General features: G+C 45.9%; 1 protein-coding gene across 5 annotated transcripts in view; it reads right to left on the bottom strand.

Annotated features, from left to right (window-relative positions):
- The window catches only part of TBC1D8 (TBC1 domain family member 8), a 98,397-nt gene that overhangs the window by 53,104 nt on the left and 18,899 nt on the right, over positions 1-26,394 (bottom strand). For 2 of the 5 annotated variants that reach the window (XM_035001800.1, XM_035001799.1), the window contains exon 2: positions 6,843-6,953. The exons of 1 other annotated variant lie outside the window; for it this stretch is intronic. In XM_035001800.1, coding sequence (XP_034857691.1) covers positions 6,843-6,953 — 111 coding nt within the window. Of the gene's footprint in view, positions 1-6,797; positions 6,954-26,394 lie in introns of all 5 variants that reach the window. 2 more of the 5 variants (XM_035001798.1, XM_035001797.1) reach the window with 1 other exon arrangement.

Here is a 26,394-nt window from a genome sequence, read left to right on the forward strand (position 1 = left end):
CACTGAGAATGTTCTAGAAGGACCTGTGCCTGAGCCACCAGTGAGGCACTCCTGACGCAAGATGTGGCCCTGGCAAGTTACAAAGCAACTTACGCCTTGCTTCCTCTCTCTCCCAAGTCAGTAACCATGCCTACATGTATGTTGTTGAGGGGAACAAATGACGAAAGTCTGTGCAAAAGAAAAGTATTTTTTAAGCTGGAAAGCCTAACTCCTGTGATTCTTAATTTTTAAAAAACCTATGCCACACATTTTCGTTAGCGGAACTACTACGGCTTCCTTTAAGGACCTTGGAAATTCCAAAGCCGTGTATTTTCTTCGTTTTCCAAATTGAAAATATTAACTAAGCTTTTTATTCAAACTACACATTTACCGCCTCCCGAGATACAGGTATGCCTCTGCCCATCCAGGTGGGTATCTCCCTCAGATCTGCTTGAAATTCTCTGCACTCTACTGGTGTAAGGTGGTATCATGGCATTGTCATGCTCACCTACTTGCTTGCTTTCTCCCCGTTTTCCTGCTCTCCCTCATTTCACTCAAAACCACGGGACGAGACCTTGCTAAGAAGATTAAAACTCTGCACTTATCTTGTCACAGTCACAAAAGAACTTGGGCACTTTGGAGTCCAAATTCAGATCTGTGAAGATCATGATCTGTGAAGACCATATTAAAAGATGGCCTATACAGAGGTTTGACAAGTTCCTTGGAAAGTTCCTGCTATCCTGGCCATGTTCCACCCTGGCTGTCTCTAAGCAAGGCAATCAAGTCCTCTTTCAGTAACCAGAAAAGACAATCCGCCCCATAGCTCAATTAATCAATGCTAAAAGGAGTCCAATTCTTACATAATCAGTTTAACTCCTGGAACGACTGACGCAGATAATCCAGAGTCTCACCTGGGTTTCTTCTACTTCCCAAAAACAAGGCAGAGACAACAACTAACTCAGTGTTCAGCGTCGCAGTAAAGAATAACGTATGTGTCTATAACACAGCAACAGCACAGAGAGTCGCCTAAACAGGAACATGAAACGACAGATCAGTAACTCACAGCCTGGGCTTTTCAACTGTGGAACAAAGCACAGGCTGAGACATCAGAAGAGAAACCCCAACAAAGTCTCCTTGCTCCTCCAGGGCTCCTAAGAGCCCTTCATGTTAGGTGTCAATGCAGTCAGAAGCCCACCCCCCACCCCCACCCCAGGCTGGAGCCCTGGACGACTCCTCTCTTCCCTCCTTTCCCAGCCCAGACCAGGAATTGGCTCCGGGGATGTGACTCTCCATGTGATAACATGTCCTTGGTTTCTCCTCATGTGCTGATCATTATATCTGATTTCAAAGGGAAAGTAGATGTGCAATAGGTTACTCAGCCTTAAAAAGAATGAATTCTGACACCTGTTACAACACAGACGAACCCTGAGGACAGACAGTACGCCGGCCACAAAAGGACAAATACTGTACAATTCCACTTCATTGACATTCCTAAAGTGAAATCCCTAGAGACAGGAAGCAGAATGGTGGCTGCCAGGGGCCGGGCAGGAAGGAACAGGGACTTAGTGCATAGTGGGCACAGAATTCAGTTTGTGCAAGTGAAAAATCTCTGGAGCTGGATGTGGTGATGGTTGCACAGCAGAGTGAATGTACTTAATGCCACTGAACTACACACTTAAAATCGGTGAAGATGGCAAATTTTAGGTTATATATATTTTACCACAATAAAAAATGGTTTGGGGGTGGTTAAAGAAAGCAAGATCCCCATTTTGCAAGTTTTTCTACTGCTCAGTGGTCCCAGTTGCTCCTTACAGAGCTCCTGACCCAGGGCCTCACCCAGCCATGGAATATCCCTGCCCTGGCTTCTCAGAAAGGGCCAAGAGGTCTTATTTGCAATTGCATGACCCACCTCCCACTCCTTACAGACAGGAGACTTAAGTGCTGAGCCCATTACCTTCTTTGACCAACAGACTACCTACTCATACCTGAAGCAGGAGTCCATACTTGACCACTCTGGTTTATTTGCACGCCTACTATTTGCTAAACACCAGGCCCTATCCTGGATGCTGGCGGGTTAGCGGTGAGCAGGACCCTGAGAAAATTTTTATCTTCATTGGAAGGCAAACAAAAAGAAAAAGTGACAGCAGTGGTAAGTGCTGGAGGGGCTCTACCAGCAGAGTGGGGGAAGCAGTTGGAGGGGGGTGTGGGCAGGGGTGGGGTCTCTCGGAGGGGGCATCTGAGCGCCAAACTGAAAGGCAGGGCACAGTCCTCCATACCCCTCTCCTACACAAGTCCTCACCACTTTCTCACCTTGCGTCTTTTAACCACTGAGGCCAGTGAGGTTTATAAAGCTTTCAGATTCCCTGGTCCATGTAAGTCAAAAAATAATAGCAACTTATCACTTATCCCTTTCTAACTGCAATCATCCACAGATCCGCTGCCAAATAATATTGTTCACCCAGGGAATTATCTACCTGGCTCTTGCACCTCTGCTTAAAAACAAACAGAGAAAAAAAAAAAGAAGAAAAACAAAATTCCTCTCAAAAGTTCTCCTATAGTCTCCCCGCACTGCTGTGCAAACAGCTAAAATCAAATGAAGATATAAATCGTTCTTGCAGGCCACTCTTCCTGTTCCTGCCCACGTCCTGGTGCCGCCCAGGCCCTTCCTACAGTTCTTGTTTGTGCTTTATCTAAGACTTAAAACCCTGGGCAGGGATCCTTTCTCAATGCTTAAGGCACAATACAATATTAAATACGGTGAGTCAATATCACAGTGCAGGATGCCCAAGTAACTCCCAGGAGAGGTCTAAGTATCTCAATCAATACCACAAGCCCAAGACACAAATACCCTCCCTGTTCTCTCTTCCCTAACCCAAGAAAAGCAGCGCTGGAAAGAACCACTGCTTCCACAGGGGACCTTCTGTGGGTAATACAGCAGAAGAACGTGAAGCATCCGTAGACCTGCCATGGGTCAGGTCCAAGGCAAATACTCAGCCAAGTGGAAATTAAGGAAGCAGATCCTGGCTCAAGAGAAAGAATATTCTAGGAATTCAACCTGCTCAGGACTACACTGCCAGGGTCGGGGGGGGGGGGGGGGGGGAAGAAGCAAATTTAAGCTGCTGCAACCTTTATGGCATGCAGTTTGGCAATATACGGACAGATGGCCTTAGGAAGTACATCCCCTGCTGCAGAACTTCCTTACTGTGTGCTGGTCAAGGCTCTTGCCGCCTCTTACTTTCCTAATCCTCGTTCCAGCTCTACCTGCTACTTCTGGGTTGCTCTCTGGATTCCCTGGGGCCCTGCGAAGCCCGGTGGAGGGAGAGTACCCCTCACACACTCACCCAGGAAACCCTGACACCAAGCACGTGTCTGGTACATGGCAGGCACCCAACATTTCACATGAATGGACTTTGGGGATTGAGAAGAATCCTGAAATGTTTAAGTGTATGGATGTTCATTTAGGTTTTTAAAATACTGAAAAATCAGAACCAAGTAAGTATCTAATAAAGGACTGGATGAGTAAATTAGGCTACGGCCATAAGGTTGAATGCGGCGCAGCCATAAACTCGCTGTGGTCTGAAAGTGCTCCAGGAGCCCCGAGCGGATACTGTAGACCTCCCCGGCCACACAGATTCAGGAACTGAGCAGGGTCCCCGCTCTGCAGACTCCCCAGAAACTAATCTAGTGAGGAGACAAAACTCCAGATGTTCCCATCAAAAGCCCCAAAGCCAGAGTAAGACCCACTGTTTGACCTGGGGCAGAGTGACAGCAGAGAAACCAGAGAGAAACCGGAGAAAGGAACAGGGTCTTGCTGCCTCACACACCCCACATCCACCCAGCAGCACACCTGTCCTCTCCACTCTGTCCCCGAAATACTAATCTGAAAGTCCTCCTACGCAAATGCCATAGGGTCAGTCTTAGAGGCCCATGTCCAAGCATGAGTGGGGTGCAGAGGAACAGCATAGCAACCAAGCCAACAGCTGGCAGCAAAAGAGGATAAACAGAGGAGCACAAGGTGTTCAAAAGACAGGGACTGTGTCCTAGAAGAAAAATGGAAGCCTCGAGGAGGAAAGGGAAATTCTCACAAATGCTTCATGCTCAAGACAGCAAGAACATGAACTCAGGAAAACAAGAGTGCAAAGATGAGAAGATGAAACAACAGAGGAAATGGAGAGGAGACACCCAAGAAAATGATCAAAACACAGCCAAAGGAGAGGCGCCTGGGTGGCTCAGTCGGTTGAGCCTCCGATTTCTTGATTTCAGCTCAGGTCATGATCTCGGGGTTGTGGGATCAAGCCCCACATCAGGCTCCACGCTCAGCATGGAGTCTGCTTGAGATTCTCTCTCTCCTTCTGCCCCCGCCCCGGCTCATGTGTCTCTCCCTCTCTACATTAACTAATTAATTAAATAAAATAAAAACACAGCCAAATGAGTAAGTTAAAGCAACAAAGTGTGGGATACACGGCTGAAAATGGAATTATTCACTCAGAGGAAAGGATTACGAACAGCATACAGGATGCTAGTTGAAGAGATAGATAAAAACAAGAATAAAAAGCAGACAACAGTTATCCAACAGAAAGAGTCTTGAGGCGGGGATTCTGATAAATGGAACACTAGACGCATTTTTAAAAATACACATAGAGAACAAGAAAATTTCCTGAAGTGGTTAAAGGAATCAATCTGCATACTGAAAGAACACACTGAATTCCAGAAAAATTTAACACAATGTGCTCGAGGCAGTAACAGATCACAACCAAGTTACTAAACTACTTAACCTCAAAGATACAGACGGTTATAGGCACAAAGAGCACATCACCCACCAGGGGGTAAAAAGGAGGGGAAAAAAAAGGCCACCCTGAGATTTCTCCCATTGCCTCGTTAAATACAGGAAGACCCTGGAGCAATGGCCACTATGCTCTGGATGGCCAGAGACTATCATACCCAGCCAAGGTGTCACTCAAGTCCAAAAGCAAGTGACAGACAACTGTAAATGTGAGACATTACTGGGAGAAGAAAACAGGAATCTAGGCAATTAAGAGATGAGCCAAAATTGGGGCACCTGGGTGGCTCAGTCAGTTGGGCATCCGACTCTTGATCTCAGCTCAGGTTTTGATCTCAGGATCATGAGTTCAAGCCCCATGTTGGGCTCCATGCTGGGCATGGAGTCTACTTAAAAAAAGAAAAAAAGAGAGAGAGAGAGATGAGCCAAAATTAAAGGTTCTGTATTAGGAAAGCCATACCTGAGTAGAAGCATTATGTCAATCTAAATAGAGGACAGAACCAAAGAATGATGGACAGCATCGTGACGGACAGAATGAAAAGTACAACATGAAGTTAATAACAACATGTTTTTAAATGAGAAACTGGAGAGGAAGGGGGGAAGAATAAGAATGCTGGCATCCTTGTCCTCTAGGCTGGGGAGTGAACGCACACGGTCAGAATTGCAACACCTCTTCAAAAAGCCGCAATCCTAACCCTGTGATGCTTTCACAAATCTCTTCCCTTAACCTTCGATGAACCTTTTAGAAAATAAGCTCTCGTGTTAAGGAAACATTTATTTTTGAACTCTGCTTCTCATTACTTCAGCTTCTCGTTTACTGAGATCAAGTAAAACTTAATACTTTTGTTACAAAATACCACTGTCAATTATTAGCATTGTAACTATTTTATTACAAAATAGCAGGGTTGCATTTTCACAAAGGTACTTCTGTCTACTATCATTGCCCCTGCCCTAATTGCAGTATAAAGTGGTCTTGATGAGGTGAAGCCAGGGTGACCAGAGGTTACTTTGGGTGGCTAGGATGTGGGGTGACAGACATTTTCTTCTTCGTACTTGTCAAGTGTTGATGGATTAGATTGAATGTGCATCATTTTTATGATTTTATACAAATACAGAAGAATTTGTCTTAACTAGTACAAAACACAACAGACCGGGGGAAACAAAAATGTATCGATCTAGATGTTAGCAATGCTTAGAATATGATGGTGGATGTGGTAAAAATTTTCTTCTCTGTACTTTTCTATATTGTTCCAGGAAAAAAAAAATCCAGTATTAAAGAATGTGCGGTGATGTTGGAAATTTATGGTAGCGAGTAAAGTGTTCAGAGAAAAAACAAAACTAGAAGCTTCTACGTATATTAGCACATGTACACAAAAGAGTGATGAGCACTGAGAAGGGGGTATGGAAGAGCTCCTTGTCCTTCTCACTTACCAACTTAACTTCTGGAAGGTGAACATTTATGACTTGTGTAGTTAAAAAAACACATCTTCTTGTGTTTGAATAGAAGGGGCTCCTCAGATGTGACGATCCCTAGCCCCAGCGATGCTGGCAGGGCAGGGAGAGCATCACTGTAGGAGGACTGAAACCCCAGATGAAGAGGATGAGGGGATTTCCAAATTCCCGTGGGGCACAGCAGTCTAGTGATGCAGCATAAATGTGGGGCAAGGGGGTGAAGACTGCCCTGAGCCAGACAGAAGCCTCAAACTCTTCCCCTGTCCCATTACCGTAGGGGCACACACCCAAGAAGACACTCGTTAGGTCAGAAACAAAATTAAAGAGAAAAGGGCTCCATTCATAGTCAATGAGAGAGCACCCTGGAATAACACACCACGCGAAAGCCTGGCATGCCCAAGCTAAGGTGCCCAAGCTTGTAGCCTTTATGTGCTTTCGATGGCTGAAAAACAAACAAACAAACAAAAAGAGCTCATAAAAGCAGATGAGTTTCTAAAAGGAGTTACCTTCAAGCTTCACCAACATGCAGATACTCAGCATGCTTAGACCTTAAGGTTTGGAATATTCCAACCGGAACAAAACTCACCAGTGGCTATGGCCCAGTAAACGTCTGATCCACTCAGTAACTCACCACATGCTATGGGAGAATAAACCTGGGACCCAGGCACTTGAAGCAGAATTCGAAATGGAGCGACCCGTGCATTGGAATCCAGCACTGCATCCAGAGCACCTACCAGGCGACCTTCAAAAGAAAAAAGAAAGCGCACCTCTGAGCACGGGGACTGACCAGCTGCCCACTCCCTGCGCACAGCTCAGCTGGTGTCTAAACTCGACACCAGAAGGCAGCAGGCTTGGGTCCAGGTCTTCAACTCACCTCTCAAGAGCCTGAGCTCCGTGAGCCCCAGGACTCTGGCTGCCTAGTACCAGTCACCCAACATCTGGAACAGGGCCTCACATTAACAGGCACTTAAGTACAGATTTGCAGAATCCAATGACCAAGTGAACAAGGGGCCCTGGACAAGTCACCTAACCTGTTTGCTTTCCTCGGTGTCTCCATTACAGAGGCAACATGACTCCGTACATAAGAGCTGGGGATCTGTAGTCGGAATGCCTGACTCAAGTCCCAGCTCCCCAGTTCTCAAGCTGTGTGACATCGGGCAAGTTACTTAACCTCTCCGTGCCTTGGTCTCATTTGTAAAATGGAACAATCACAGTATACCCACCTCATAGGGTAATTTTGAGAATTAACGTATGCAACATTCAAAAGGTCTTAGACTATTTATTGCCTGGGTGTAAGAAGTACCGTTATTATTATATCATCATCTCAAAGGCAGATGAATAATCCCTGCCTACTCCAGAAGGGGACTGTGAGAAGCAAATAATAAACTGAAGTCCTTCACAGACCATAAAGCATACAAAGTAAAGGTTTATCATTCTGTTGTAATGAATATCATCATGAATCCACAGAAACACACGCCCCCACACGCCAGGTGGCAGATGATTTCAGATCGTCCCATTACTGGTAAGAGTGCCAAGCTTCTGCACTGTAAAGTTAACTCCTTTTTCCCTTTGTAATTAACAAGTATTCTGTGAAGGACTTTGAAACTACGTTCCTCATTAAATGTTCAACTCCTTTACTGCTATCAGTATGGTTTCGTGTTTTCCCACTTTATCCAATCTAGCATTACGATTATTTTGATGTTCACATGGTCTCTGACTTGGCCAGTGGGAGCCCCTTCAAGCTGGCTTCTGTGTCCTTTGGACATGTCCCCATTATTCCTTCTACTTTCTGGCATGATCAAATAATCCCAGTTCATCCTGCATTTTTCCTGCTCTAGCCCTGGAATCAGCCACTTCTCCGAGAAGTCCTGGTTCATTTAGTGAAGGATGGTATTTAAAAGCCAAGATCTGGGAGCCAGGCACATTTACTGCTCTAGGGGGTGCTTGCTCCCAGAGCCTTTCAGTGGACAGATATGTATGTATACGCATATATGTATGGGTATATATGTGTTTACATATGTATATACAAGTACACATTAACATTTTTATTTTTACACTGATTTTATACATAAAAACTGAGTTCACACCAGTACCTCCAATGGCGATCCCATACCATATTGTTCGTTCCAGTTTCTTTCCACATTTGCAACTCTCTTCTCCAACACCAAGGAACCTGGCTTCCATTATTCCTAATGTATTTACTTATCTGATCAATCCTCCTGTTGCTACCAAAGTCCCCTTTCTGACGGATGCCCTCTGCACCCTATTCAGGCTCCAACTGCCCATCCACCCCACCCATACAATCACCTTGATCTGTCCCACTTAATGGCTTGAGGGGAAGAAGGAAGGGTACATGAGTTTTTATAGCGATTGTTCCTTAAACTGCTCAGAATTTTTGCCCCCTTACTGCCTTGCTCTCAACTTACAGATAATTGAGCAGGGCTGAAAGCTGTCAGGTGGATTAAGGGACTGCTACTTTGACACAGAACAAGCACAGCTGCTTAGGGGGGCTCTGTGATTAAAGGCACAGGCGGGGAAGGAGGAGGCAGGGTAAAGTTAAAGATGCATTTGTACAAGATTGATAAAACATGTTTGTCTGTCAAAGCCTGGAGGGGGTGAATGACAGGGAAGTGGGTGGACACTAGAAAGGTGCTAAAAACCTCACCCATCCCACATGCAGACTTAGCACTTCCCAATTTGAGATCAGTTGTAGAATCAGCATCTAGTTTGCTAATAAGACAAACCTGAGCAACACAAGAAGGAAGTGAGAAGGGTGGGAAATAACTTAGCATCAACACAACACAGAAGCAGTCTTTTTGACCGGAAAGAATGATTTTTTTTCTCTTCAAAACCCAGGAGCTTTTGCAATGGTCAGGATGTTTTATACCAACACAACCAACCTGGTACCGAATTTCAGGGGCGGGAAGGTGGGGAGGGCAGCAATGAAGTAAAAAAGGGACTTCTAGCTTCAGCTCCACCCTGTAAAGAATTTGAAGTCCTCACGCCCATCCTAACAACGAGAAGCTGAGCAAACTCACAATCAGTAGTTTTCTGGGGCCCATCAGAGAACTAAGGTCACAGGTCAAAATCATAACCCAGATCTCTGGAGAGAAGGGACAATCCAAAGTCACAGCCAAGATCTGCTCACCTGAAGCAGAAGCCGCTGGGGCCATAAACTGGTAGGAACACTTCAGCGGTGGTTTTGACAAATTGGTGGGGTCTGAGTGTGGACTAGCAGGAAAGTCAGAAACTCCTGATGGCCACAGTCTTAGGGGGCCCCAAACCCATACAGTTTTTACCACTAGGTTCTCATTATGAAGAGCCAGGAAAACCCCCCGCATGCTCGCCCAGGGGCAAGGGAAGAGTCCTCACAGTGCGGTGTCCTCAGAGCATTCTCCATAACACAGGCCTGCTCTCCAGGGGAAAGACTTTTCCAGAACCTTACCCCAGCTGGGCGAAGGGTGCTTCTCTGACTCCAACCTGCTCCAGTCTTCCAGTCTCACCTAAGTGGGGGGTGGGGGAGAGAAGCGTCCAAGAAACATTGTCAAGGACACATTCCAGGGACACAGACCCACTGAAAGACCGAGACTCTCTGATAAGATTTATAGGGCGCTTCTTCTCCCCATACTTTACCACCATATCAACAGACTCCGGCATGACAGCTGGAAGAGCTGAAAGACTCAGAGTCCATGTGAGGAGTTCGGGCTTTTTGGGTTTAAATGAGCTCTATGCCCAACATGGGGATTAAACTCATGACTCTGAGATCAAGAGTCCTCCGCTCTGGGGCGCCTGGGTGGCTCAGTCAGTTAAGTGCAGACTCCTAGTTTCAGCTCAGGTCATGATCTCGGGGTCATGAGATGGAGCGCCCCCTCAAGGTCCATGGTCAGCGTGGAGTCCGCTGAAGATTCTCTCCCTCTCCCCCTCCCTCCTGGCACGCGCACGTGTGCTCTCTCCTGCCCCCCACAAAATAAATAAATTAAATCTTAAAAAAAAAAAAGTCACATGCTCTACTGACTGAGCTAGCCAGCGCCCTGGAGTTCGTTCTTAAGGAAGCCCAAAGACAGACCAAAGCAAGGACACCTGAGGAATCTGAGAACCTCAGGCACCTGTCGCTACAACACACAAACACAGCCCAAGTCCTGGTCAGAAGCCCATAAAACTCACAGTAAAGAACTATTTCTTCAGTTCTTAGTACTCCACACATCCTGTCTGGCTTTCAGAAACAATTACAAAGCATGCCGAAAGCCAGAAAACACAGTCTGAAGAGACAAAGCAAACATGAGCAAAGGAGCCTCATGCATGACACAGAAGAGATGCCTGGCCAGTACTCTCAGAACCATCAAAGTCATTAAAAACAAGTCTGAGAAACGGTCACAGCCAAGATGACAACTGCAGGTGAAGCGGTATCCTGAGAGGGACCCTGGAGCAGAAAAAGGCCAGCGAAATCTGAATAAAACATGGACTTCGGTGAACCATCACTGTGCTCGTTTTCTACCGCTGCTCTGACAAGTAACCAGCAACACAAGAGCCTGAAACAAAACAAACTTATTATCTCACAGTCCTGTAGGTCGGAGGTCTGATACAGATCTCACTGAGCTAAAATCATGGTGTCAACAGGTACGTTCCGTTCTGGAGGCTCCAGGTGAGAATCCCTTTGCTTCTCTTTCCCAGCTCCCTTTAGTGGGTCCCAGCCCCTTCCTTCATCTTCAGAGCCAACAACACCACGATGAGTTCTTCTTCCAGCTTTAAAGACCCCTGTGATCACATTGAGCCCCGCTGTATAGTTCAAGCTCATCTCCCTATATTAAGGTCCGCTGATCAGCAACCCAACTCCACCTGCACCCTTCATTCCCCTTTGCCACGGAACCTAACATTCACAGGCTTGAGTCTGTTCTGCCCACCACCATAATCCACCAATATCAGCTCGTTCATTGTAATAAATACGCCACACTAAAACGTCAATAATAGGAGAAACTGGGTGTGGGGTATAAGAGAACTCCCTATACTACCTTCACAATGTTTCTGTCAATCTAAAACTGTTGTAAAAAATAGAGTTTAGTGGGGCGCCTGGGTGGCTCAGTCGGTTAAGCGTCTGCCCTCAGGTCAGGTCGTGATCCCAGTGTCCTGGGATCGAGTCCCACATGGGCTCCCTGCTCAGTAGGGAATCTGCTTCTCTCTCTCTCTCTCTCTCAAATTAATAAATAAATCTTTTTTAAAAAAATAGAATTCAGTTTTTTAAAAAGTGACAAGGGGAGTCAGGACAGTCAGCGTCCACCTGCAGACAAGGGCCCCCCACATCTGCACAAATGCAGACTGTACCTTCAGGAGCCCCAGGAACAGACAGGCTCTGAATCCGGGGTAAACCAGAGCACAAACACAAGAGAAATAGCAGACAAGGGGCCAAGATGGCAGAGAAGATGCACAAGTGGGAGGCAGGTCAGTGAGAGTTCTCAGCAGGAAAACCAAAATGAGAAATGAAACATCAGGAAGAAAAATATAACCTTAAATTTCTGCTCAATGGTGAAGGAAAAAGGTGAGCGTGGCAAAGAAATCAAAGTCATGAGAAAATAGGGTTATGATGTCCACAAATTTCAAATGGGTCAAAGAGAAAAATATATTTACTTACATATCAATAAAGCAAATATATGGCAAAATGTTTACACATAACTGCTAACAAGGTACACAGCCCTACTTCCTGTCTTTTTATAAGGAAGCTGAAGACAACTCACACGGATGTCTTTGAGGCAATATTTATTTGCCAGGCTCAGGCTCATCGAAAAGAAAAAATACTGAAGTTGTCCATAATGGTGTCCGTTTTATCATTAATCCTTTAGCCACCTCTGGAGGGAGGGATGGAGACGCTAAGGCTCTGAGCTGTAGGGACCACTGGCCCTTGCCAGTTCCAGCTCCAGAGCAGGCCTCCTCTCCCCCTGCTCTAGGGCTATCTAAGACAGGGCAACAATGATTTTCAGAAATGCTCCATCATCCACAAACCCACACTTCTCACTCCATTCAGACTGACTTGGCTCTCCCAAGCCCCGACTGGCGAAGTCTGCTCTGTCTCCACGAACGAATCCCCCCAGATGCAGGGCAGCCCCCATGGAGTATTCTGGTCTGCCTTCTGCGGCAGCTCCATATGGCTTGTCTGGCTCTACAGGAAAACCTTCCTGGCGGCTCAGGGAGTGCAACTCTCCTATTTTTAGGCTATTAGAATAACAACTCTGGCTGAGATAGATGTCGAGTGACAAGTTTTATAATTAGGGCCCAAAAGGGGCCTATGAATAATTTGCTTCTAAGTGATAATGCTGCAGTCCTTTCATTCTGGCTGCGTTTCATGCACACGGGCGGTACCAAGTTTAAGACGAAAGGGCCGCTACTGACATGGGACAGACAGGGACACTTGGAGAAGCCTGCCCACTGCCTGCTGGTTTGTATAACCTCTGTGTGGGGCCTGGGCCTTAACCACAGGCAGCAGGGGCAAAGTGCTCTGCTCTTACCAGCAAGAGCACCCTAGCGTAGTAAAACTCATTTAAAACACAGCAACACCCAGCCCCCGTGGAAAGCATTTTAAGGAAAGTCAAAAAACAGAGAGCAGCCTATTTTTCCCCCCTGCACTGAAGAAAGCAGGTCTTCCTAATGGTGTTGGGCTTAGAATAGACCTCAGCAGCCCCAGGACAAAAAAATTCTTTTACTCCAAGAAAGAGCTTCTCATCATTACACACAAGCCATCAATGTGACGTACACCCACAGCACCGTAGTTCAGCACCATAGTCCAGGTGGGACGCTAAGTTGGTCTAGAGTTCTGACTTCACGTTAGGGCTGTTTGGTTTGGCTGCTAGCGCTGTTTTGGAGACTTAGGTGGAAAAGCAAATAAAGAACCAGGATAAAGGAAAAAACTTTTATTTGTGAAAAGTAATAAATAACCTAAAAGATCACACAAAGTCCTCTCTACTATCTTCGAAAAAAGAAGATAAATGTTGGGGATATTTGCATTCTCAACACAAGAGCTCTACCTACTCTAAGTAAAATTCATAATCCAAATTACTAGACTCCGAGTGGTTTTTTTTTTTTTACAAAGCATTTTATATAATTCAGTATACCTCTTAGTGTGTGTTCCATATGATTCCCGCTATTTTCAGAGTACAGTCGATCGGTGGGCAAAGCCACAGGGTAACTGAACCATACAGGAAGCTCTAGCACCGGACCCCGGAGGAGCTCGGCTTTATAACTAAGTGGATAACCCAGCAGCCATGTGCCCATCACAGGGACAGGATGAGCCTGCCAAATCCACAACATGAGTCTGAGCAAGTGAAGGTCCAGAGAGGACAGCTTCAAGGGCACCACAAGGTTGGGATTCTGGCCCTGGCTCGCGACAACAGGACGGGCAGGCACCAAGCCCCCACCTGCACGTTGCATCCCAGATACACGGGAACAAGGACAGCCACATAATGACCCTTTACCTTCCCAGGAAACCAAGACAGGATGGCCGGTACGGCGGCTACCTCTAATCAGCCAGGAGGAGTTACAATGCAGACTGACTGTCCTGTTCACGCTGGACTCAAGAGAGAGAGAATTCTTTTTGCCTTCACTCAAGGGCTGTGAAACTTCTTCACTGGGAACAGAGTTTCAGTTTTTCAAGATGAAAAGAGCTCCAGAGACAGACAGTGGCCATGGCTGCATAACAATATGAACTGTACGCTTAAAAACAGTTGAGGGGCGCGTGGGTGGCTCAGTTGGTTAAGCGTCTGACTCCTGATTTCAGCTCAGGTCATGATCTCAGGGTCGTGAGATGGAGCTCTGCGCGGAGTCTGCTTAAAATTCTCTTTCCCTCTACCCCTCCCCCTGTTCTCTTTCTCTAATAAATAAATAAAATCTTTAAAAAAAAATAGTTGAGATGGCTAATGTTATGTGTATTTTACCACAATTCTTTAAAAAAAAGCATGACAATTCTAATGGTCAAATGTCCACAGTTGGGCTCCTAAAGTAAATACAAAAACAACTTTTCCTAACTCTATTCCCCAAGTGATGAATCATTAATGCATTTGAACATAAACGTGCTCTGTGTCCACACTGCTGAACCCTGACACGTTCTTCTAGTGGCTCCATAAATAATCCTTGGATGGGGACCAAGCCGCCTGCTTTGGCTCAGATGAACATAAGGATCCTGTCATAGTGAACCTCCGAGAGGGGTGACGTAATGTTCAAAGTGCATGACAACAAGAATCCTCCACAAAACACCATCATGAGAGCCAAACACAGTGACTGCCCTGCCTTAACAGACACATGTTGCCTATGGATATAATGAACACTATCTTGAAAATTCCCCAGCATTTTCATCCACTTGACCGGCCATTTATCTGGTCTTCTGGCACGATGGGTTATGTAAGGCAATTAGGATTAAATTCTTACAGTGCAGGAATGATTCAAGGCTATAAAATGAAAGGTAAGGGGCAAAAAAACAAGAATCAACAAAGAGGTTGACTTTAAGACCTGATACCATCTCCAAATGAGATGCTGGCCGCCAGGGGCATCTGGGAAGAATGGATGCCTGCTCCACCTCTATATTTCCAAGCCCACCACAATCCAGGGTTGCCCAAAGCTCTTCCCTGGACACCGAAAGATCATTTTTGGTCCCTCCCAAAGGCTATCGAATCATCCTGATGGTTTTAGCCCCATGCTGACCTGCCCTTCCCATTCTGTCAGCCCTTTTCAGGTATCTGTCACCCTCTTTTTTTTTTGACATACAAAAAGGTATACATAATATATGAGTTTGAAGATAAGTATACACCCATGAAACCATCACCACAATCTACGCCATAAACATGCCCATCGCCTCCAAAAGTTTCCTCCCACCCTCTTATTAATATGTAACATTGTGATAAGAACATCTAACATAAGATCTACCCCCTTAGCAAACATTTAAGTGTACAAGATTGTTAACTATAGGCATTATGCTGTATAGTGGATCTCTAGGACATGCTCATCTTGTATAACTGAAACTTGGTACCCTCTGACTCATTCCTCCCCGTTCTCTGCTCCCCCTGGCCCCTGGCAACCACCATTCCATTCTCTGCTTCCATGGGTCTCACTATTTTAGATTCATCATATCATATAGGTGGTATTATGTAGCATTTGTCCTTCTGTGACTGGCTTATTTCACTTAGCATAATGTCCTCGAGGTTTATCCACATGGTTGAAAATGGCAGGATTTCCTTCTCTTTTAAGGTACTGCCACTCATTTTAATCCCAAACCTTCCTCCTTAGATTCCAGTAACCCCTAACCAATGAAGACTAGAACTATCCCCTAATCCACGAAGCCTAGAAAAACAAGTCAAAAAGTGATGTTACACTGACCCTGGTCCAATCAAATGTAAGAGCAGCAGCTATACTCCCTTGCCAGTTTCTGCTGCTTCAGAAGAATCAAAATCCTTCTGCAAAACATCTCTGAACTCTCGATTTTGTTGAGAAACTATCTGCTTGGGTCAAGTCTTTAAACAGCCTGGTATACTCTGGTACCTGTGGACTTTTACAGTAGACTTCCTGTTTGAGAAGTAATAATTTATCACCTTTGACATCCTGTGTTTAACAAGCCCAGCAGGCATTATTACCTACACTCCCAAAATCACATTAAGAGAACCAGTTATAAAGAGAATCTTTTCCAGGGGTGCCTAGGTGGCTCAATCAGTTAAGCCTCTGCCTTTGGTGGGATCGAGCCCCCTCGTGGGGCTCCCTGCTCAGTGCGGAGTCTGCTTCTCCCTCTCCCTCTGCCCCTCCCCCTGCTCATTCTCTCTCTCCCCCTCTCTCTAATAAATAAATAAAGTCTTTAAAAAATATATCTTTTCCAAAAATCTTCCCTAAAATAATAAAGTTTAGTCTCAATTTACCCTTCTAAAGCGATCTGTTCTTTTTTTCTTGATTACAAAATAAATACACATTTTGAACTACAGAAAACCACAAAGAACAACATTTATCTCACATCTTGCCACCTGACAATAACCCTTGGTATATGCCCTTTTGGCCTCCTTTCTAACTAGTCACAGATAAAGACTTCTCCGTTCCCACATCGGGGATATTGAAGATTGGAAGTGAAAAACAAGGCTGAGCATGAAGTCCAAAGAACTGTCCCTTCGTGCTCTGAAACAGTTACAGAAAGGTTGCTAAACTTGGTCAACAAGACTCATATGTGGTGCATAAACAAGTTGACCAGCCAAATTTCATTAAATGCAGCCTGCTGCCTGATAGCACTGCATGCTGTTAAAGTCACAATTCTGCCTCCGACTCGCCAACCACACTGGTGTTTAATGGCCCCGTACACACTTAAAGGCAGGAAATGGAGCTTAGAGGCATTCAAGGATTGCAGAAAAATAAATAAATAAGGTAAGGCAATAGTACCTCCTTTGCAAAATGGAAATCAATAGGAGAGTCAAAAGGGTCAGTGAAGCAAGACATTTCCATAGACCCAAGTTCAAAATGAAAAACAGTACTTTGCTGGATTCCAGCTCCTCGCCTGGAAAGAGCCCCCTGGGAGGCTATAAAACTGCAAACAAGGCTTAAAAGGGATGAATCCGCCTGTTTCATCAGGCTTACCAAACTACATGCATTTCAATACAGCAACTCATGCAATTTTTAAGACACGTTTAGTGACCACCTACTATGTGCCAGGCACACTGAAGTTTGATTAACCCTTCCCCAGAAGTAAAGTCTTGTCATCATCGCTAAACTACAGCCATGAGGCCACAGTGGGTTCCATTCATCTGGAGAGTATGCAGGTATACCAAAAGAGGTCAAGCTTAGCACACCACTGTTTGACACGATTATTCACAATACCCTTTACTACCCTGCAATAAAGCCCATACTTCTGACTCTGGTTTCAACATTTCTGTCCTTGATAACAAGTCTTTTTAGGCATCAAATTACACCTAATTTGCTATTACTAAATGTTAGATGTTTATAACCTATACAAGTTTCTAACCTTAAATGCACGTACGGAGGGAAAGGCAAGGAATCCCTTATCAGTTCCCAACACCTGGCGTACCTGGCTCCTGGTGTGCCTTTAATAAACATTTGCTTAATAAATCCTCTGAGTAAAATAAAATCAAAGAACACAGGTCTTTAAGTTCACTTGAAAGAAATTATTTTTCCCTATGCTACAAGTAGCTGGAGTTTTGTTCACTGTGGATTCTGAGCTTGAAATCCGATTACTCAGAGTCTGCCATCTGTCAGTCTTTCCGAGACTTACAATAGACCAACAATTGCATGGTTCTGTTGCAGAACTCCACTAATCTTATCTTAGACCAGGCAGGAGGTAAGGGTTTCAGTAACTAAATTTATCTCAGGGATTAAGTAGATTTTCTTATTTTTTGTTTTGTTTTGCTGTTAGCAGAAAGCACACAGCCCGGAAACCCCAGCCTGTACTAAATACATACTCTGAGATGCTGAGCCCTCCCTTCTAGAAGATCAGACAGATGGTAATTTAACCATTAATACAGGAAAGGCAGAAAAAGGACAACAGGGCCAGCTAGAGAGGAAGGAGAACATCCGATCTCCCCAAGAACAGGTGTTCCAGCCCATGGAAATAAGGAAGTAGATTTACTCCTACGGCCCATGGTCTGCCTTCCCCATCAGGTGACACTCCTATAGACCCGGTCTGTAAGAAGCCACCAGTCCGCACATGTCACAGAACATGTTGCCATCTTCAGGTCCTAAGAAAGCCTTGGTACAGGGCTTAGGCATGTGTGGGTCATGACAGGGTCCAAGGCAGAATCGGGGAAGAAAGGGACAGAGGATAAAAATGACAGCTTACCCCTGTCTCTAAAGCCATCACACATCATGGAACAGTGGTCACCTAGCCCTTTAGAAAACGTTTCTTTCTGAACCCAAGATGCCCATCTACCAATGTCCATGGGCTGAGAGCCACTGGGGAAAAGCAAACATGAAGCCAGTAAATAGGGGGGGGCGGGAAATCAAATTAAATTAAAATTTAATCAGATCGAATGGAGACGCCTTAGCAGCTGTAATTTACTTTCTCAGACTCATGGATGGCTCTTTATTACAGGAGTTTTCTACTGGGAATTCTGATCTTGAAATCTGACTATTCAAAGCCTTCCTCACTTAGGAAGAGCTGCTGCAGCCTTCAGACTCTGGATCCCTGCAACAAGCCAGTGCAGAGCGCTTGTTGGCCAAACGCTCTGACATTTATTCTCCAGACATCCACCCCGTGGTAATGACAGAACCAGGACATCGCATGACCTGGCTCTTCCATCCAGAGCACTTTTGTGTTGGAGAAGCTGGCCACCAGAAGAAACCGGGTTAAGTCCTTATCACATAAGGCTGAGGACACAGGAGGATCCCAAGAGACAAGCAACTTTCAGCAGGGTGTTGGTTAGCCAAGACCTAAAAGGCTTCTCTTTATATCATTTAAGACAATTTTAAGTTGTTAGAGCAGTAGGAGTGGACGTAAAAATAAATACAAGAAAAGTCCCCATTCAATCCCACCGGTTCAACAAATCAAACTAACTTCACGTTTCTGTGCTTCCTCCTAGCAAATGGGTGATATTTATTTCACTGAGAAAGGTGAAGTGGGTTGCAAAGTAATATGTTAGTACTCAACCGGTCTCAGAGAGCTGAGTAATATCCGCAATGTCCTGAGAAGACCCAGAAGACTCATAGACTCCATTCCACAGGAAGCCCCAAAGAACCCTCAGTTGATCTAAACTAGAGAACCCATATATTCAGGAGTCACAAAGTCCTGGGTTCAAATCCCAACTCTGTCCCTTACTAGCTGTGTGGCTTAGATAAGTGTCCTCACCTCCGTCACTCTCTGTTTCCTCCTATGTCCAGTGAGGTCTGCATGGTTCTTGAAACATATGCAGAGTACCTGTTACAGACTGAGTTGTGTCCTCCCACAAAAGATGCTGAAATCCTAACCCCCAGGTCCTCACGATGTGACCTGACTTGGAAATTGGGTCTTTGCAGATGTCATTAGTTAAAATGAGGTCATACTGGGCTAATCTGACTAGTGTCCACATGAGAAGACACTCAGGGAGAATTCCATGTGACACTGAAGGCAGAGATTAGAGCTGTCCCGCTGCAAGGAAGCTCAAAGACTTTCAGCCATCACCAGAAGCAAGGAAGAGGCAAGAAAGGATTCTCCTATGGGCGTCAGGGAGCATGGCCTACTAACTTCCTGATTTAGAGCTTCCAGACCCCAGAACTATTGTTCTGTTGTTTTAAGCAACCCAGTTTGTGGTTCTTTGTTACGACAGCCCTAGGCAACTAATGCACTGCCCCACTCAGCGAGACTTCCTACTGGTCTGAGTGCACGCATGCAAAGAGGGAGAGAGTGGCCAACATACAACGTACGACCGTCTTTCTGGACCCAAAGTGGATTGCATAACCAAGATCTATTTACTAATTGTTAACATTATTTATTTTATCTATTGCCCTGGCTTGTCAATAATCTAAGCATACGAAAAGACAAATTCAGGGAAGAGGCACCCATTCATTCAAAGTCTATGGCAGTTGCTTAGAGGGAAAAACATTTTTTAAGCCTTTAGAAGAGTGAACACCTTGGAATTTGCCTGTATGGGGAGGTGAGGGAGAGAGCCCCCTGCATGGAAGCTGGAGAGTCTGCTCCTGGTAACTTCCTCGTGATCAACATAAACACAATGCTTATTCGAAGAAGTTCCTGAAATGGCCGAAGTTACAGTTATTGTGGTTCCCCATTGGTCACAGTCATGCTTAGGTGAGGACTGGGCCCACTTCAGTGTGGGGGGCAAGGCGCTCTCACTGCTCCTGGCACATGGCCAGGCCCCCAGGCCCCACCCAGAGACTCCAGTCCTATGGACCTGGTTAGGGCCTGGCCTTGGCATTTCTAAGTGCCCTCAGGGGGCCTCATGTGCAGAGGGGTGGAGGGCTGCTGGCCATGCATCTTCCAGCCCCTGGTCCAAATCTTTTCTACTCCACAGAAACCTGCAGTACCCCCTTCACATGAAGACCCCTCCAGCCAACGGGCCTGAAGGGACGGGGAAGCAAGGAAGGTGGGTACAAACTACTCTACTCACAGATTCCTTCACAACAGCCCCTGGTCCCTATGTCTCGGCAGACTGAGGAGCCCACATGTCCTCTCCACCCACGTGTTCCGTCTCCATCTGCCATGTTGCTCCCTTCCAGCTGGCCTCAGAAGAGACACAAGCCCCCCATTCATATTCCTGACTCCTTCCCTCCTGGACCCAGTTGCATTAATGACCCCTCTGAATCTGAAACAGGTGTTCCCAGAGCACCTGGGTGGCTCAGTCAGTTGAGCATCTGACTCTTGGATTCAACTCAGTTCATGATCTCAGGGTCGTGAGATCAAGGCCGTGTGAGGCTCCGCAATCGGAGTGGAGTTGGTTTGAGATTCTCTCTCTCCCTCTCCCTCTGTCCTACTCCCCACTCGCTCTCTCTAATCAATCAACCAATCAATCACGTGTTCCCTCCAATCTTTGGCTTCAATGCAGAGTAGCTGCATAGGGGAGCTTCCAAAATACTGATGCCTGGGCCGGGCCCCGGAGTCTGGTGTAATTGGTCTGGGGTGCTGCCTGGGCTCCCCTGTGATTCAGCTGTGCAGGCTGACTGAGAACCACCACCCCAGGATCTTTCTCCAGATTCCTTAAGACTCTTGACCCTGCTATTTTGCCCTTGAGCTGGTGATTCCGTTTGCTCCCTTCACCTTGAAAGTTGCAGAAAAGTGAAACACATTTACCACCCCCTTTCTTCTTTACCCATTCCATCTGGCCTCCATCCAGACAATTCTTCTGCGGGGGTCCCTGAAAGGACAACGACCATGTTTTGACACATCACTCATTCCACTCAAGCCTTAATTTTCTTATTGTAAAATGAGGATAATAACCCCCCTCACTGGTCACAGTAAGGACCAGATAAAACAAAGACAATGTATACAAAGATGTCTCCCTCCATAAAACAGGCAAAATAACCCAAGTAAGCAAAGGATTGGTGTGGAATCCTGGTCTCCTGTCCTCCTGGCTGCGCCTGGCCTCCCTTGTGCCTTTGTTCAGGGGCTTGTCCCCATGGTTCAGGGAGGGTCCCTGACCCCTGCCATAGGCAGCACCAAGGGGAGGGAGGGGCAAGAGGCCAGCAACAGGGATGCTCTATCATCGGAAAGCCAGCTCCTCCGACCAAACAGGGCTGACAGGAAAACCCACACATGCTGAGGGCCACCCTGACCCTTCTCAGCCATTGCTCCCAGTGCAAATCCTCTCTCACACACCCTCAGGGACAGGCCTTCCTAGGCTCTGATCTGCATCTGTCCACCTGTCCCATACATCTCAGGATTAGCCGCGGGTGACTCCACGGGCTCTCAATCCTGCCTGAGCACTGGAATCACCTGGAGAGATTTCAAATCCTAATCCAGAGATGCAAGAGGTGTGTGGTGCGGCCTGGGGTGGGGGCTACTGAGAACTCTCCAGGATCCTGAATCACTGGTTCAGGCCTATTATTTGCACAATAAGCAGGGGCCTTCATTATCTGATGAAGCTGCTAAAGAGAACAGAAAGTGAAGGTAAGGATAAACCAATCTACAATAGCCAAGACATGGAAAAAACCTAAGTGTCCATCAACAGATGAATGGGTAAAAGACACGGAATAATACACACACAAACACAGACACACATAGACACACACACACATACACACAATGGAATATTATTCAGCCAAGAGAAAGAAGGAAATCCTACCGTTTGCAAATGGATGGACCTTGAGGGCATTATGCTAAGAGAGAAGGCAGAGAAAGACAAACACTATATGATATCACTTACATATAGAATCTAAAAGAAGCTGTACCCATAAAAACAGAGTAAATTGGTGGTTACCACAGGCTGGAGGGTGGGGAAATGAGCTGTTTAAGGATACACACATGCAACTAACAATTTCTGGAGAGCTAATGCACAACATAGTGATTATAGTCAACAATACTGTATTATAAACTTCAAAGTTGCTAAGAGACTAGATCTTAATAGTTCCCACCACAAAAAAGAAATAATAATTATGTGACAGGACAGAAGAGTTAGCTAACATTACAATGGTAATCATATTGCAATTTACAAACATATTAAATCAGCACATTGTAGACCTTCTACAGTGTTATATATCAATTATATCTCAATTTTTAAAAAATAATAAACCAGTCCACCTGTAGGGGAAAGCCACCTGTCAGTCTCCTTAGTAAAATAACTAAATGCAAAAGCACAGAAGCCCCATGCAAGAAATCCCAATCTCAGCAGAAACACTGGATAAGAAACAAAGTCCCAGGAAACCCCTGGACAGACCCAAGGACACAGTGGACAGCTGATGCATGTGTGACCCTAACACAAGCTTGCCCTCTACCAGGGCATGGGCTAAGGGCATATGGTCTTTGGAAAGAAGGTATTCAGAGGGCATGTGCACATACACACACACTTGTATACATGGAAGAACTTCTGATGAGACAGCTATGCCTTACAGCTCAGAAACTGATACCTATTATTTTTTTAAAGATTTTATTTATTTATTTTAGAGAGAAAGAGAGTGTGTTCGCGAGCAGTGGGGAGGGGCAGAGGGAGAGGGAGAGAGAATCTCAAGCTGACTCTGCAAGGAACGCGGGGCCCCATACAGGGCTCAATCTTCACGACCCTGAGCTCATGACCTGAGCTGAAATCAAGAGTCAGATGCTCGGGGGCATCTGGGTGGCTCAGTTGGTTAAGCGACTACCTTCGGCTCAGGTCATGATCCTGGAGTCCCGGGTTCAAGTCCCACATCGGGCTCCCTGCTCAGCGGGGAGTCTGCTTCTCCCTCTGATCCTCCCCCTCTCATGCTCTCTCTCTCTCAAATAAATAAATAAAATCTTTAAAAAAGAGTCAGATGTTCAGCTGACTTTGCCACCCAAGCACCCCACTGATCCCTATTATTATAGTGAAATGCTAGTAATCCATTGAAGGGTTTTTTATTTTGTTTTAACTTCTTAGCCTTTCTGAAATTCAGCAGCCCAGAAATATTGAACTTAGAAGTCACATGACAATACTGACCAGCTTCACCTAAGAGAGTCTATGACAGAGCAAACCTCCATCTCCCCTGACGGAATACAGTAAAGCGTCTCAAATCACCAAGGAGCTCTTTTGAGAGGAAAGAAAAATAAAGTCAGAGAAAAACAATGCCAAAGAGCGTTACTGAAAAAGTACAAAGCAATACCACAGTCTAGCCTTTATAACATTGTTATCAGCGGTGCCTATGTGAATACAAGCCATTTCAGGCCCCCCACCCTCAGCCCCACCCCCACGCTGTGGATATCATTACTGCTGTCATCAGCTAACACCTATCACACATACAGCATGTGCCAGGGGCTGCAACAAGCTCTTCCCACTCATTACCTCTGTTTAAGACTCTCTATGCTGGGACGCCTGGGTGGCTCAGTTAAGCATGGACTCTTGATTTCAGCTCAGGTCATGATCTCAGGATCATGAGATCAAGCCCCACACGGAGCCCTGCAATAGGCTCCACACTGAGCGTGCAACCAGCTTAAGATTCTCCCTCTCTCTCTGCCCTTCCCCCTCCCAATACACGCTCTCTCTCTAAAAATATTAAGAAAACATTAAATAAGAAAAAACGACTCCTTATGCCAAAGGTGGGCATGGTTTTAACCCCTAAGGCTCAGAAAGATTATGTAGCTGGTACAAGGTCACGCAGCAAATGAAGTGGGGGAGGAGCCAGGATTCATATACAGGGAAGATGTCCCCAAACTAGCATCTTTTACCTCCTATGCTTAGACTAACAGCCTATGCTTTTAAGATTTTATTTATCCATTTGAGAGAGCGTGAGTGTGTATGAGTTGGGGGAGGGGCAGAAGAAGCAGACTCCCCACTGAGTGGTGAGCCCAATGCGGGGCTCAATCCCAAGACCCCAAGATCACGACCTGAGCCGAAGTCAGACGATTAACTGACTGAGCCACGCAGGTGCCCCTAACAGCCTGTGCTTCTGAGCAGACCAACTCATGTTCCCAGCAGGGAGAACAGAAGGGCAACATGGGCGCCTGGCACTAGCAGGCTACTTGCTAAATGAGGAATCCTTGAAAGGTAGGCAGGCATAGCCCTGGGCAGTCACTTCACAGAAGGGGAAAGAAGGTTTCCTCAGGAAACATCCACACACACACACACCCCATGCCATCACAGAGACCCCTGAACCCAGCGAGAGCCCCTAGGGAGCAACACCTACACTCCCAGGTCCTTAGGAAGAGAAGGGTCTGAAAGGAGTCCGTACCTGGCACCTACCACCAACATGTCCGCTACCACTTGGGCCAGCATGAGCCAGGCTGAATTTCTGCAATTGCTTGACTCTTTCATTCAACCAAGCAAAATGTAGGCTGTCTGTTCAGGAGTGAATTCCATATCCCACAAGAAAAGCTAGGGAGAAAATATGGAGTAAGTATGACTACTCTCCTGGCATGGCATACTGTCTCCTGCAGGACTACTCACGAAATCCAGTCACTGGTAGCAATGTGAGCTCTCGACACCACCAAGGAGATGATCAGAGGGAATGATTACGAGCTACAATCATCACCCACATCCTAAAAGATGGGGAAAACAATCCTAGCGACAGGTAGTATGTGTGCTGAGGACCATCCAACTAGAACAGGGGCCCAATTCATTAATACCTACATATTTTTTAAGCACTCGCCCTTGGGAAGAATGCACACAGGCCTCTGAACCATCCCCTGCGAGAGGGCCATGATGTGGAAGAACAGAGTGTTATTTATTCACTAACCAGGTGACCGTGAGCAAGTCATTGTTTTAACAGCTTGGCACAGTGTAGTACTAAGTGTCAACAAAAGTTAAGATGCTGGGAGTGACAGCAGGCCACCTCTCCAGTCTTAAGTTCCTCATCCAAAACACAAGGGTCCCGTTCACAGATGGGCCTGAGCAAGCCCACCGCGCTGACATCCCTCAGGCAGCCTGGGTGGGGTGGGGTGGGGTGGCGTGGCAGGGGCAGTAAGTAGGTGTCTGGAGGGAGGCTGAGTAAATCACACAAACACACAAAATATGCTGTGACACATTTTCTAGTGCTATTATTCTGTGAAGTAAAAAAACAAGATACGAAACTGCATATCCCTATGAGCGCAATTATATAAACGAAATTCACGGATAAAGCTAGAAAATCAATTCAAAAACGTTAACTGTGGGATTTTGGGTTTTCTCTTTTTTCCCCCTATTTTTTTCCAATTTTCTACAATTAGCATTTATTTATAAGACAGTGGGAGAAAGCATCACTACAAAATGTTTTTAGGGTTTTCTAATTTAAAGAATGAAATTATGACCAGAAATAATCTTTAAAGGCTTTAAAATAACTTTTTTAGGGGTGCCTGGGTGGCTCAGTCAGGTCAAGCGTCTGCCTTCAGTCCTGGGATGGAGCCCCACATCGTGCTCCCCTCTCAGCAGGGAGTCTGCTTCTCCCTCTCCCTCTGCGTGCTCTCTCTCTCTCTCAAATAAATAAATCTTTAAAATAAAATAAATTTAAATTAAATTAAAATAACTTCTTAAAACAAAACATTACCCCCAAATTTGGAAGCTCGGTGCACCAGTGTTCTCACCAGGGCACACCTCATGTCAGCATGCTGCAAGCCCTTCACCGTGGTGCCAAATGTTGGTCAGAGTGTAAAATAAAATGTGGTGGTGTTTTGGGTTTTTTTTTTGGCCACAGCCAGGAATACAGACTTGCACCGTGGTGTGTGCCGGACAAAAGATCAGGCCCAGCAGCAGTGTAATGTGGGTATGTGAGCTCTAGCAGACCGAAAGGTGAGAGGCACAGCAGGATGGCAAGCCCCACCTGTCACCAGAACACGGGAGGTCAAGGCCTTGCAAACACATGAAACGGAGCAGGAAAGTCAGAGATTGACAGAAGTGCAGAGGGCACACCAGCCAAAGGTGTGAGAGCCAAGAGACGGTGTGACACCACAGCCCTGATGGGCTGCAACCGTTGCTAAGGAGCTGAGCTACAATCCGGCAGGATTCACAGTAGGCACGATTCTGAACCACACTGGGATCCGCCGCTCTAGACGTAGGAAGCATCTCAAGCATGCTCCAAAACCAATGCGCAAGGCCAGGGGGAAGGTATACACCTCGTTCTCAAACCTGTCCCTTCACAATCTGTGAAAGTTT

Source organism: Mirounga leonina, unplaced genomic scaffold (genome assembly GCF_011800145.1).
Source record: "Mirounga leonina isolate KUSES-001 unplaced genomic scaffold, KU_Mleo_1.0 Mir_125, whole genome shotgun sequence".
Classification (NCBI taxonomy): domain Eukaryota; kingdom Metazoa; phylum Chordata; class Mammalia; order Carnivora; family Phocidae; genus Mirounga; species Mirounga leonina.